At 53.3% G+C, this 14412-nt stretch overlaps 1 protein-coding gene across 1 annotated transcript; it reads right to left on the reverse strand.

The window, feature by feature from the left end:
* Positions 1-18: 18 nt before the first annotated feature.
* LOC138987603 (uncharacterized) lies at positions 19-3550 on the reverse strand. Its single transcript, XM_070369273.1, has 3 exons — positions 3516-3550; positions 2379-2844; positions 19-436 (listed from the first exon to the last, which is right to left on the reverse strand). The coding sequence occupies exons 1-3, from the start codon at positions 3519-3521 to the stop codon at positions 72-74; spliced, it is 837 nt and encodes a 278-aa protein (XP_070225374.1). The 5' UTR covers positions 3522-3550; the 3' UTR covers positions 19-71.
* Between the last annotated feature and the right edge of the window lie 10862 nt (positions 3551-14412).

Here is a 14412-nt window from a genome sequence, read left to right on the forward strand (position 1 = left end):
TCCTGTCTCCGTCCCCTGTCCACTGGACTGCTGGCCCCCATCCCAGTGGGGAGCTGGAGCCCAGAGTGCCATCAGAGCCGGGCTGCGGGGGCCACAAGGCCGAGCCTCCCCAGGAAGGTGGCGAGGGTGCTGCTGTACTCCAGGGGGTGCTGGCGCAGGTGGGCCGCATGGCGCGAGGTCTCCCAGGCCTGCACCCACACCGGCATGCCCAGCCGCTGCCAGGCGGCCAGCAGCTCCTGCAGGCAGGCACTGTCACAGAGGGGATCATCCAGACTATAGTAGACAAGTGTCGGGGGCCTGACGGGTGGCTGCTGGAACGCGGCCACCGCAGCCTCATAATGCCGGATGGTACAGCTGGGACACAGGTGGAAGTAGAACATGGCTGTGGCCCTGACCACTGGGCCCAGGGCCTGTGGCTTCATCAGCTGAGACACACCTGTGGGTTCCAGGAGGAGGAGGTTAGCACCTGTTGTCATATGCGGCTCAGGCCCTGCCTCCTGGGAGTGGGGGACAGCACTGACACACGGACTGCTGAGGATCCCTAGAGCTGGGGGTCCTGGGACAGAAACACTGCCTTCTCTGCCTTTGTTGTAGCTGGTCAGTGGGCACCCAGCTGTCCTGCCTGGTACAGACACCATTCTGGGCAGAGGCAAGGAAGGTGGCCTGGGAATGCTCTAGTGACAGGAAGGAGCAGAGGGCAGAAGGCCCTAGTTGTGAGTAGTGGAGAGCTGGAAACAGCCCCATGACTGCCAGGGAGAGGTGGCCTCAGCCCACACTCGGCCTGCTGGTCCCTGCCCTTTCCCAGGCCATTCCTAAAAGAGCCACGTGGTCAGGACCCAGCCTCTCTCTCTGGTATTTTCCAGCTTTGTGACATCTTCAGGGACGAGAAGGAAAGATCTAGGTGGTAAGATGTTGGGTGGGTTCAGAATTGGTTCAACAACTGCTCCTGGAGTTGCAAAGTGACCGGGTCATTGAGGGTCCCCTGAGGCCTTATGCCCTGGAATCTGCGGTCTTGGTGAGCACCTTGGAGTCTGAGGTGACCTGACTGGGTGGGAGAAGGAAATCCAGATACCCGGGGATGGTAAAAGAGAAGAGAGGATGGACCAGAACAAGGCCGTGTTTCACAGATAGTCTTGCACATTGCTTTACAAAAACCATACAGGAAGCAGTTTGACCAGCAATTGAAAAGGCAAAGATCTAAGGGTTTTTAGAGAAATGCCAAGTCACTCTGCATCAAGGGTGAATTCTCCTTTTGAGTTAGACCTAACTGGTCAATTAGAACTGACCCATGGGATGGTTTTTTTGGTTGTTGTTTAGTCGTTAAAGTGAGAATGTTAGTCGCTCAGTCCTGTCCAAGTCTTTGTGATCCTATGGACTGTAGCCCACCAGGCTCCTCTGTCCATGGAATTCTCCAGGCAAGAATACTGGGGTGGGTAGCCAATCCCTTACTCCAGGGGATCTTCCCAACCCAGGGATCTGACCCAAGTATTCCACATTATAGGCAGTTTCTTTACTAAATTGTGTCCAATTCTTTTGTGAGCAGTTACTTTGTTACTTGAGGTATGTTAGTTTGGTCCTTTAGAGGAAGGAAGAGCACAGTGGTCCTGAAACTAGTGTGTAACAGAAACCACCTAGATCTAGGACCCACAGGCCCAGGCTCGTGGAAGTAGGATTCAGCACGAGGTGATTCTGAGACTCACCAAAGTTTCAGAATCACTGTTTTGGAGGAAACCCGTGCACCCAATCACAGTTGGCTCTTGAACACTGCAGGGTTTAGGGGTGCTGACCCTTCACGCAGTTGAAAATCAGAGGTAACTTCACACTCGGGCCTCCACATGTGCAATTCCACATCTGCAGATTCAACCAGCCTCAAATTGTAGTGCTATAATACGTATTTACTGAAAAAAAACCCCATATAATGGACCCACATAGCAGTTTAAAAAACCCTGTTCATGGGTCAGCTGTACATGATTGCTGAGACTCTTTCCAAAGCTTGTGTCACAAGAAAAGAATTTCAAAAGGCACCACATCTATTTCATGGTCCCAATGTGGGGATTATGTGAGTATGTACGGAAAGTTACAGGTGCTCAGTAAATTAGTCTTAATACAGGCTGGAGTTAAAGGCGTGCCAGGTTGGACCCAGGCAGCACGCTCACTCTGGGTTGTATTTTCAACCACAGTGGGGAAGGCCCAGGTGGGACAAGACGACCGACACTCCAGGTAGGAAGGCCACATCAGGTGGGACGGTCAGAGACTCGAGACACCTCTGGGACACTTAGATCACAGGCCCATTGGTCAGCAGACCTGTCCATCCACCTGGAGTCCAGCCTGGCTTGTGTGGCCCAGGTGCCCCCTCATCCTTGCCCCAGTACACTCACCCAGCGCCATGCGGTCCAGGCTGCCCACCACCAGGCTGTCGAAAATATGGCCCTTCAGGCGCTGGGCCACGCTGCCGTGGCGCCCCAGGTCCTGGCCCATGAGCAGGAGCATCTGTGCAAAGGTGTAGCCACCCAGGGAGAGTGCGTGCACCACCAGTGGGCGGCTGGCCAGGGCCCCAGGCCCCTGCAGCAGTGCCAGCACGTGGGCAGCCCACCTCAGGCCCTGGCGTGGGCACAGGAAGTGGCTCAGCGTGCTCTCCACGGCCAGCACGTCGAAGCCGCAGGCCAGGTACAGCTGCAGGTACTTGCCCTGGGCAGCTGGCCTCGCCCCCAGCCACGGCAGGAGCAGGAGCAGTGGGCGGGGCCCTGGAGACCCCGCTGGGCCCGGCCTGCAGTACAGGTGGATGGAGCGGGAGAGCTGGGTCACCGTCACATCGGCGGGGAGCAGCGGGGCCATGGCCGCACCCTGGAGGCCATGGGAAGGAGGAGTGGTAGGTGGGCCTCCGCTCGCCCCCGCGTTTCCCCCACACACATCCGCTCTCAGATGGCTGCGGCTGGGATTAGCTCTCGGAGGGCCCTTTAAGCTTCTGCGGTTCTAATGCTCTTCCGGGAGCTGGGCAGTCAGCCCGGAGAGGAGGGGTCAATACCCCAGCTGCCCTCAATCTCTCCCTCAATCCCTCGTCCACCCCTGCCCTCCCGCTCTCCTCATACCCAGGAGTGGGGTCTGGAGAGGAGGAGGGACCAGCCATGGGGAGTGGGGGTAAGGCAGCATCTCCCTCGACTCTTCAGAAGAGCATTGAATTCCCACCCCAGCCTCTCTGATTGCCTCTCTGCTTTACACACACACCATTTGGAAGTTGAGGGGCCAAGTCTATCCACCCCAGCCTCTCTGATTGCCTCTCTGCTTTACACGCACACCATTTGGAAGTTGAGGGGCCAAGTCTATCCACCCCAGTGCACTCCCAGCAGCCCTTCTGCCATCAGCTGAGGGGAGTTTGGAGTCAGAGGGTAGTACCAGAGTCAAAGCATGCAGGCCCCCCTACCCCATAACCTCTCCCGGGGCCCTGCTCCCTGACTCCGCTCCCCATACCTACTGTCCTCAGGGCAGCGCCCCTCGCCTGCAGGATGTGGACTCACCTCCATCAGCCTCCTTTCCCTTCCCTGCCACTCAGCTCCAGAGGGAAGGTGGGAGGGGTCTGTGACTTGGGAGACCTTGGTCCCCAACTTCCTGCTCCACCCCTGGGAGACCTTGGTCCCCAACTTCCTGCTCCATCCCCCACCCTTCTTAAGCACATTGGCAACATGAGCTTCTGGGCTGGGAGCCAGGGTGTCTGGCTCACAAGTCAGCGACATCCCCAGCCCAGATAAAAGTCTGGGAGGAGGCATGTGGGTTGCAAGGTGCAGTATTCCCCTGGGACAGGTAGGTAGAGACCAGCCTTTCCTAAGTGCCTCTGCCTCAGTTTCTCTGCTTGTGATCCTAACCAGGGAAAGAGGAGCCATCCACAGGCACCCCAACAGCTTCTTGTCTTTTTATCACCCCCAACACACACACACACACACACACACACTCAGCAGCGGCTCCACCTCACCCTTCACTTTTCAGGGCAGGCTGACCTCAGGATGGCCAGGTACAGGGGCTGCCCCAGGCAGGAATCCAACTCAGGAGACCTGGTCTGCACTGAGGATTCCCTTTGAAGTAGGGTGATCGGAGGCTCCACGGTGGGGGTTGGGAGGTGGGGTTGGTCTGACATGCTGTCAAGGTAGGTAGGCAGTTTCTCCTCAGGGAAGAAAAGCGAAGTCCACACTAGAGCATCAGGGGCTGAGCGGCTGGCAAGGAGGAGGGAGCCAGGAGGAGATGTTGCGTAAGGACCTGGCTGTGACCTTACACGTCATTCTCCCACCCCATGTTAACGTCTTACTCCCCACCCCGCCGCTGCTCTCGGTGGGAAGCGAACGAATGAGAAGCGAAACGTGTGTCTGCACTGCGGAGTCGGAGCTTCAGGAAGCCTATTAAGGGGAGGGGTTTCCTTCGGACCCCGCACCACCGGGAGTCCTGCTCCTCGATCCTCGCCGTTCTCCAGGAAGGACACTGCTCCTCCCTCCGCTCCCCGTGGTTCACAGTGCTTCCAGCTCCTTTCCGTTCTTCTAGTCTCTGGGAAAACCTAGGGACAAGAAGTAGGAAGGACTTTTCACGGTGGAGATGCTGGGGCGAGAAGAGGGGCGGGGCAGAGGGTGTTCCCTGCCCGGGGATGGGGGGACTCCCGCGTGTGGATGCTTTAGGAGCAGTGTGGCACAATATCCAGCAGGTGGCACCAGAATCCATCGACCTGCTGGACCCCAGGGAACCAGAGTGGGGCAGTTTCCTGGGCGACGGGCAGCCTTTCAGAAAGCCCTGCCCTTGGCAACCGTTCCCTGGTTGCCCGTGTCCCTAGTAAATATTTGGTTTCTGAAGGACAGGCTGGGGGTTAAATAATCTAATCTCAGAAAGGATAGAGGCTGGCTGAGGATGAGAGAAGATTCGAAAGACCTGTTCTCTGCTGTCATTTTGCTAAGGACAGGTCACTGCGGCAGGTGCATCCCACCCTCAGCTATACTGTAAGGCACTCACATGTATCCCTGTGTTGTGGATGGGGAGAATGAGGCTCAGAGAGACAAAATGTCTTGCCCAGGTCACCAGTAATGAGAGGTGTGCCCAGTTAGGAAGCTGGACCTGCCTGGATGACCCTTCCCTTCCACTGCACTTCCCGGTCCTGTGTGAAGGGTCCAACCCCACAAGAGAAGCTGGCGTAGGGGGTGCTTCTGGGGCCCAGACCTGTTGGGAGAACAGGAGAGAGCAGTGAAGAGAAGCCCACCCCTTCCAGCCCAGCTGTTCTTGCCTGGTGTGGGTGGGGTAGTTCTCTATTCAGGGCTCCCTCATCTTGTAGGGCCCCTCTGTCAGAGGACCGCACAGTTGGAGGGGAGGGGATTTAGGGCTTCTTGGGGCTTATGTGAACCCTCTAGGGAAACCAAAGACAGGTGACTCTCTAAGCAGGACGCAAAGCTGGAGCCCAGGACTATTCTGGGGAGAAGAATCAGGAAAGGATGCTTCAGCAGCTGTGCAGAGGAGAAAAGCAACTTCCGCTGGGTCAAGGGACAGAGACTGGGGGACTTCCCTGGTGGTCCAGTGACTAAGACTCCAAGCTCTCATTGCAGGTTCAACCCATGGTCAGGGAACTAGATCCCACATGCCGCAACTAAGACCTGGTGCAGCCAAATAAATAAATATTGGCGGGGGGAGGACAGAGATTGGGAGGATTCAGTTCAATGATCGATTCGGCTCTCACTGCCTCGTGATCTCGTATCTCTGCCTACTCCCCATCTCCTTCAGGATACTGAGTAGGATCTCATGCTGAACAGAAGCAGCACCCCAACTTCTGACTCTGTTGTGTGTCCAATGAAACAGAACCAATAGGACATATACACACAATATTTATTTACGCCTGAGAACTGGGAGAGCCATCCAGCCTGAGTCCAGTTCCAAAAGCAGGAAGAGATCTATGTCTGAGTTCAAGGACTTAGGCAGAGGGAGCAAATGCTCTCTTAGCCTTTTGTTGTCGTTGTTCTCTTCAGGCGTTCAGCAGATTGGATGAAGCCCACCCCCACTGGGAAGGACAATCCACCTTACCCAGTCTTGCAGATTCAGGTGTTCATCCCATCCAGAAATACATGCACAAACACCCAGAATGTGTGACCAAATACCTGGGGACCACATGGCCCAGTCAGGTTAACACATAAAATTAATCACCACACTCCCTCACCGTCCTCCCAGACCTGGTTCTCCTTAAACTTGCCCCATCTCAAAAAATAGCAATTCTATTTTTCTAGTTGCTCAGATAAACAAATAATAACAACCCGCATCCAAACTGTTGGAGCCACCCTCAATTCCTACATCCCATGTTTAATCCATCAGCAAATCCTGTCTTCACTGTATTCATAATATATCGTCAGTCTGACCGCTTCCTCCACTCTCTCCCATAGCAATGCTGGCCCAGGCCATCACCATCTCTTGCCTGGGTTCCTGCAGTGAGCTCCCGTTCTCCCAGCCGCCCGTGTTGTCTCCCTACAGAATCTTCCCAACACAGCAGCCAGGTGATTCTTTTATTTTTTAAAACAGTTTTTATTTTATTTATTTATTCGGCTGTACCAGGTCTTAGTTGCAGCATGAAGGATCGTTAGTTGTAGCATGCAAACTCTTAGTTGTGGCATGTGGAATCTAGTTCCCTGACCAGGGATCGAACCCGGGCCTCCTGCATTGGGAGTGCGGAGTGTCAGCCACTGGACCGCCAGGGAAGTCCCAGGTGATTCCTTTAAAACATAAGCCAGCGCAACTCATGCCTCTCTTCAAAGCCTTCCAGAGACCAGGCACCCCTGGTGCCAAAGTAAGCCCAGTCTCTCTTTTTTTTTTTCCATTTCTTATAAATGTATTACATAATAATATTATGATTATTATCAATAATAATATAAGAAACATAGATGACTTGGGGTGTATCACGTAAGGTTCAGGAGGCCTCGGGACTGAAGCAGGAGGTGAAATCCCTCAGATGGAACTCCATACAAAAGGAGGGGCAAAGCAGAACTGACCCTGTAAAGTTAAAAGGCCCAAGTGAACAGAACCCAAAACCCACAGGTGAGTGAGAGTGTGCGTGTGGCAGTCTGTTACAGTGCCACTGTGTGTGTGACCTGGTCTGTTAGTGAAAGGGTTCCTGGGTGTGAATCTGCCCAGGGAATGGGGCCAGCGGGCCAGGGCGGGGCAGGTGGGCACAGACAAGAGTGCCAAACCCCTGGCACACTTCTGCGCTGTGAAAACTTCTGCTTTCTGTATTTAAAAAAATTTCTATTAAAAAAGCTTAAAATGTAGCCAGAAACTTGTGAGTGACATGGATGGAGCTTAGTCCAGAATCCAAACCCTAGGTTTAAAAACATCCTGGGTCCCCCAGCCCACAGGTCATTTCTGAGTGTGAGGAGTCACAGTAAGGGGGGCTGGGGTGCGCACTAGGGTCTTTGCCTCTCCTCAGGCAGTGGCCTGACTCTAGGGGTGCCCCTATGATCCCCTCCTAGAAGCCCAATGGGAGGCGGAGCACTGCTTCCCAGGGCCCTTGGGGGCCTCTCCCAAGCAGCAAGGCTTCACCAAGAAGGCCCCCTCAGGCTCAGCGAGTAAGGCTCAGTCTACTGTGGCCTACAAGGCCCTGTGTGATCCAGCCCCTCTATGCCAGACCTTGTTTTCTCTCCCTCTGCCCTCACCTGCTCTGATCCCACCTCACAAGCCTTGCTATCCTCCAGTGCTTCCACCCAGCCAGAGCCCTCCATTTCCCCAGAAACCCACGGGGCTCACTTCTTCACGTCCCTCGAGTCTCTACTCCAGCTGCCTCTTGTGAGACAGCCTTCTCTCTGACGCCCTGTATGAAGCAGCAAACCACCACCCTACCCCCACTGCTGGCATTCCCTCTTCTTCCTTTGCTGTTTTTCATAACAATCACAAACATACTCTCTGCGTGAGTGAATGATTAAGTACAACACATATGCATCGCCTAATACACACCGGTAAGTAGAGCAGTGCTGAGATACAAAGATGGACAGGACACCATGTTCCCCTGGCGGAACCTGGCACCTGGCTGGGCAGATAAACTTGATGTTCTATCTGTGGGCAGTGGCATGTATACATATGATAACATATGATGCCTTTGGAGGGTTTGCCATATGCTGGGCACTGTATAGGCCTGTGTTATGTCATTTAATATAGCCCCATGAAGTGGAGACTATGTCCTCAATTCCAGAGGAGAAAACAGGCCCAGAGAGGCAAAGGGATTTGCCCAAGGTCACCCAGCTACTCAGCCACTGAACTGAGATTGTGACACCATCGCTTGCTTTCTAGGCCCCAAGTCCCTCCTCCTCCCACTTTCCCAGGGGATTCCAGGGGTGGAGAAGGAAAAAGAGGAGAGGAACGGAGAGTTTTTTGCCCCGCAGGAGAGAAGCAGAGTGGGACTGAGCCGGCAGGGGGGCCTGGGTGTCCGGGCACCTCACCAGCCCCTGCCGGCTTCTCCCCACCCCCTTTACTCGTGTGGCCTCTGCAGCCCTGGGGGTTGATGGGGCTCCCTCCCCTGGCACCAGCCTTCTCTGCCACACCCCCACCCTTGCCTGGGGCCTGGCTACACAGGGATCCCTTTCTGGCCCAGTGAGGCATGTAACCCCGGGCTGACAGGCGTCCGGATGCCAGGGCAGCTTGGCTGGCCAAGGGTGAGGTCACGGGCTGAGCACTCGGTGCCTGGCCCCTCCTCCCTCCCATCAGAGTCTCACTCCTCGCCCTGTGGGCTGCAAAATGCCCCCTGCAACCTCCCTCCTGCATCACAACCGGATCTGGCCTTCCCCGGCAAGGCTTGGTGTATTAGTTTACTGTGGCTGCTGTAACAAATTACCATGAGTTTATCTTCTAATAAAACAACACAAATGTTCTATCTTATAGTTCTGGAAGTCTGAAGTTGAAAATGGATCCTCCAGGCTGTGTTCCTTCTGGTTTTTCTTTTTTTCTTTTTGGCTATGCTGCATGGCATGTGAGATCCTGATCGGGGATCAAACCTTTATCCCCTGCACTGGAAACAGGGAGTCTTAACCACTGAACCACCAGGGAAGTCCCTGGCCTCTGTTCCTTCTGGAGGCCCTAGAAGAGCGAAAACTCCCTTGCCTTTTCTAGCTTCTAGAGACCACCTGAATTCTTCAGCTCTGGGCCCCTTCCTGCATCCTTAAAGCCAGCAGTGCATCATCTTCAAACCACACTGCCTTTCTGACCTCGGCTCCCACGGTCACATCTGCTCCAACTGACACTCCTGCCTCCCTGGAAAGTGAAAAGTGAAGTCGCTCAGTCATGTCTGACTCTTTGCGACCCCATGGACTGTGTAGCCCTCCAGGCTCCTTCGTCCATGGAATTTTCCAGGCAAGAATACTGGAGTGGGTTGCCATTTCCTTCTCCAAGGGATCTTTCCAACCCAGGATTGAACCCCAGTCCTCCATATTTCAGGCAGACACTTTACCATCTGAGCCACTAGGGAAGCCTCCCTGGAAGACTCTTATAATCATCACTCCACCTGGATAATCCATAATAACGGCCTGCCTTGAAACCTTTGATGTAGTCTCATCTGCAGAGTCCCTTTGGCCGTGTGAGAGTCACAGGTTCCAGTGACTAGGACATGGGCATTTTTGGAGGGCCGTCATTCAGCTTACCATACTAGCAGGATGCTCACCTCCTCTGTGTTTATGGCCCTTTTACCTGAACCTTGCTCTCTGCTAAATACCACAGACAAGGGACTTCCCTGGTGGTCCAGTGCCTAACACTCCCCGCTCCCAATACAGGAGGCCCTGGGTTCAATCCCTGGTCGGGGAATTAGATCCTAAATAAGAGTTCACATGCCACAGCTTGAAGCTCCTGTGTGCCTCGGCAAAGATGGAAGACCCTGCATGCTACAACCAAGACCCAGCACAGCCAAAGAAATACATATTGAAATACAGTAGACACTGTGTACCACACTATTCCTAAGTGGGGTTCCAGATCCCCACTGTATGACGGAGAGCTTGCAGACTCCAGAGCCTGTGGGCTCGCTGTGCTCCCAAGGTTGCTTCCCCAGATTGGAAACGAACCCCTCCCTTCTGGGAATTCCCACCGGCCGCTATGCTTTAGCTCTGAGCCCCTTGGGTTTGCATCTTGGTCTGGCCCACAGGCTGCCCCGAAGCAGGGGGTTGTGTCTTAGCTCCTGGGGCGCTGGCATGGGGCGTGGAGGAGTAGGCACATACGCAATGTCAGGATGGCAAGAAGAGAGAGGATTTTGTGGGCTGGGTTTTGTGGGCTCTGGCAGCCCCCCGCCATGCATGTAAGGTTGTGTGTCTATTTTTCTGGGCTGAGGAAGCACCAGATTCTTAGAAGGGGGTTGACCTCCGAGGATCAACAAACCCTGCTCTGGCTGGTCCTCACCCGCCTTTTCTGGGTCCCTTCTCTGAACCAGCCTTCTGCAAAGATTCACCCAGCACCAGGGGCCGAGGCCAAGGAGGCTGTGAGGAGATGCTGGGATGAGGGTTGGTTTGTATTGAACTCTCCCCTGTATTCAGTCCATGATTCAGTATTTTCTGCACTTCCACAGTACGGGACTTCCTTGGTGGCTCAGACAGTAAAGAATCTGCCTGCAATGCAGGAGACGAAGGTTTGATCCCTGGGTTGGGAAGATCCCCTGGAGAAGGGCATGGCTACCCACTCCAGTCTTCTTGCCTGGAGGATTCCATGGACAGAGAAGCCTGGAGGGCTACAGACCATGGGATCGAAAGGAGGTGGACTCAACTTCGTGACTAACACTTTCACTTTCACACAGGATGTCACTCTCTGCCCTCCTCCCATGTCACCCCCACCTCTCCCCCACTCCCCATATCTCAGTGTCCACTCTGACTTCCCTTATCACCTCCCGAGCTCCTGCCTGCCCCAAGGCTCCTGGCGGTCTCCACCCTTCAAGTTTTTCCTGTCCTTACCCTGCAGACATGACTTCACCCTCCTATCGGCATCAACCCAGCCCAAAGGGAAAAGTGAGCATTCCTCACAGCTCTGCCCGAGCCAGGACTAGAACACTGCCCTCCTGGTTCCCCAGTGAGGCTTCTTCGGACACATTATTAGTTGTTATTATTATTATCACCGTTACTGTTAATGATAGAGTTTGATGAATCGCTTATTTCACATTGTAAAACAAGATACTTGTTATAAACAATCTGCTCCAACTGCCTGAGGCAACAGTATTTCTGATTTGCCCCTCACCCTTGTCTTTCTTCCTAGAAAAGTTTTGCAAGAAACCTCACCAGCCCCCCTCCCACAGGCAACCTGATCAGAGGTTACACCTGTGCTGGGAGTAGGGCCCAGAACACAGAAACACATAGACCATGGGCCACTTGTACCCACAGCCCGTGTTTCAGGGTGAGGGGACCCCAGGGCATCCAACCGGGCAGCCCCAAGCCTGGAGCCTGTCCGCTCCCTCCTTCCTCACCCAGCCAAGGTGCTGTGGCAGGTAAGGTAGAAGTGAGTCCCCGGTGTCAACTTCGCCATTTACATAATGAAGGCATCAGGTCTCAGGAAAGGAAGAGATCTGAGATGAGGACAGGAGATTGCTGTGAGGTTCCTCAGCTGGCTGCAGGAGAAGCTGGCTCCAGGTTGGGGCTGCTGGCTTCTCCTCTGGCAATAGAGGTTGAGTATGGGGCCTCCCCCAATCCATGCCCTGGCCAGACCTCACGTGGGTGCTGCTGCGGTGGCTGTGGTCATCCCCACCCCGGCCCCATGGGCCCCTCAGCTGCTTCTCTGTTCCTCCCAGCACCTGAGGGCTGGAGGCATCGCCAGGAGGTTGGAAAAGTGACAGACAGAGGCGCTTGGGCTGCGGGTCTCCACTCCCCTATTGCGGAAAACGACTGGGTTCTCCTGGCCCTTGTGGGGAGGCTTTCTGCTGTCAGAAACCAAAGCCCAGCTGTGGTTTGCTCTAACCCCTGTTTGTGTGGGAGGAGGGGCCGAGCCCCAGTTTCGGGTCTCAACCTTTTGCCCCCACTGCCCTCTGATCCTAATCCTGGGTGGTCCCAGGGTCTGGGTAGGATGGGAGGGGCAGAGTAGGGACCTTAGCCCTAAGCAGGGCATGTGCTTTTACACTGGGATGCTAGAACCAGGACACTTTTCCCTGGGGCCCACTCTGCCCTATAAAACTTAAACAGATCAACCTCACAGATGGTATCACTGCTCCTACCAGCCGCAACCTCTTTACTTCTACCTGCTGGGGAGAGTGCACCTTGCCGTCCCTTCCTGGGTAGGAATAATCCTCCTCTCCCAGCCACTTCTGTCTCTTACTCGTCCCCACCTGCTCCTGGTACCCCATCCCCCTCCAGTCTCTTCTGTATGCTCCCCCCAAACTTCAACCCCTCCACTCACCCCAGAGGCTTTGTCACCCCTAGAATCATAACACCATGGTAATATGGCAGCAAACAGCTCCATAGTATTTTGTGTGCCATTTCTATGTATCCAAAGCATTTTGGGGGCTTCCCTGGTGGCTCAGTGGCTAAGACTCTGCCCTCTCAATGCAGGAGGCCTGGGTTCGAACCCTGGTCAGGGAACTAGGTCCCACATGCTGCAACTAAAGACTCAGCGCAGCCATATATATATATATATATGCATTTCGTGTATATAGACTCATCTAGTGGTCCCAGTTACTAGTTACTCTGTGGAGGAAGGGTTGTTGTTATCCCCGTTTGGTAAATGAGGAGTCTGAATCACTGGAAAACAGTAAGGTTGAGTTAAGTGTAAGGACTGCAGAAATCAAGGAGCTAGAGAGCCCCAAAGCAGACATTTGGCAACAGCTGTCCTTGTCAAAAGATGAAAGCACTCTTCTTTTTTAAAAAATTGCACAGTGATGTGTGCAGCAGACCTTCCTGACCCTTGTCCCAGTCACTCCTAATCCCCAAGAGCTAAAGACACAAAGAGATGAAATGCAGAGACTCGCTGAGGAGGATCTCTGCCAACCTGCCCCAGCTCCTCCACCCTGGGGGCCAGCTTGGTTCCTGGAGCCTCCTTTCTCTTACCATGCTGCTTCTCCTTTGCCTCTATTTGTCTTCATCTCTCTTGGAGAAAACAGGCAATCAGCCGCAGGCACTGGCCTTCTGGGTGCTGGGGAGGTGTTCTGACCTGCTGAGCAGAGGAGCCCCTACCCCAGGCCTGAAACCTGACTCTTCTCAGTGGTTCCTGCTGTGGCCCCTCCACCCTTCTGCCTCTGAGGGTCAAACCAAACTCCACTCCCAGGTGGTTGGCTCATGGCTGCCAGGGGCATCCCTGGAATGTGACCTCATCTTCTGTCCACAGAGAAGGGGTAGGAAGTCTCAGAGCAAGGTTCAGAGGGAGTGTTAGAGAACAGCCGGGCTCAGGAAGGCTGGATAGGGCAGTGTCTGAGGGAAGACGTTAGCCAGGCCACTGGGAGGAGCTGAGAGGGGTCCTAGTGTGGGACTCAGGAAGACTGTAGGATTCTTGGGTGATGGAGGTGTTGAAGGTGTTTAAGCACTTGCCTGGGTGATGCATGTTGTACTGAACGTGAAAAGCTCTATTTTTCTGGTTAAAAAGTAATGTTTGGACAAATCACTGAGTTTTCACGGAGGGAAAGTATTTGCAAAAGACATATCTGATAAAGGACTATCATCTAAAGTATACAAAGAATCCTTAAAACTCAACAAGAAAAGGAAATAGCTCAATTTTAAAATGAGCAAAAGAATTGAAAGACATCTCACTGAGAAGATGGCAAATAAGCAAAGGAAAAGGTGCTCGACATCCTATGTTATCAGGGAATTCAAAACAAAAAAGCAATGAGATTCTGTTACATATTTATTAGAAGGGCTAAAATCTGAAACACTGACATCACCAAATGCTATTGAGCATGTGGAGAAACAGAAACTCTCATTCACTGCTGGTGGGAATGCAAAGTGGGGAGACTGGTTGTTTCAAAACACTTTCTTACCATATGATCTAACAATTGTGTTCCTTGATATTTACCCAAATGAACTGAAAACATATGCCCATACAAAAACCTGCCTATGAATGTTGTGGCAGCTCTATCATAACTGCCAAAACTTGGGAGGTAACCGAGATGTTCTTTAGTAGGTGGATGGATAAGTAAATGTGATAATGTGAGAATGGATAACTAAACTGTGGTTCATCCAGACAATGGGGTATCCTTCAGCACTAGGAAGAAAAGAGCTATTGAGCCATGAGACAAGGAGGAAACTTAGACACATATTTCTCAATGAAGGAAACCAGTTTGAAAAGGCTACATACTATATGATTTCAACCAAATGACATTTTTGAAAAGGCAAAACATATTTGGCCACCTGATGCAAAGAACTGACTCATTTGAAAAGATCCTGATGCTGAGAAAGATTGAAGATGGGAGGAGAAGGGGATGACAAATGATGAGATGGCTGGATGGCATCACCGACTCAATGGACATGA

This window comes from Bos mutus, chromosome 4, assembly GCF_027580195.1.
Source record: "Bos mutus isolate GX-2022 chromosome 4, NWIPB_WYAK_1.1, whole genome shotgun sequence".
Taxonomy (NCBI): domain Eukaryota; kingdom Metazoa; phylum Chordata; class Mammalia; order Artiodactyla; family Bovidae; genus Bos; species Bos mutus.

Coding starts and splice junctions, on each gene's coding strand:
- LOC138987603 (XM_070369273.1), bottom strand. Junction 437..2,378: donor CCTGGACCGCATGGCGCTGG/GTGAGTGTACTG, acceptor TGGAACCCACAG/GTGTGTCTCAGCTGATGAAG.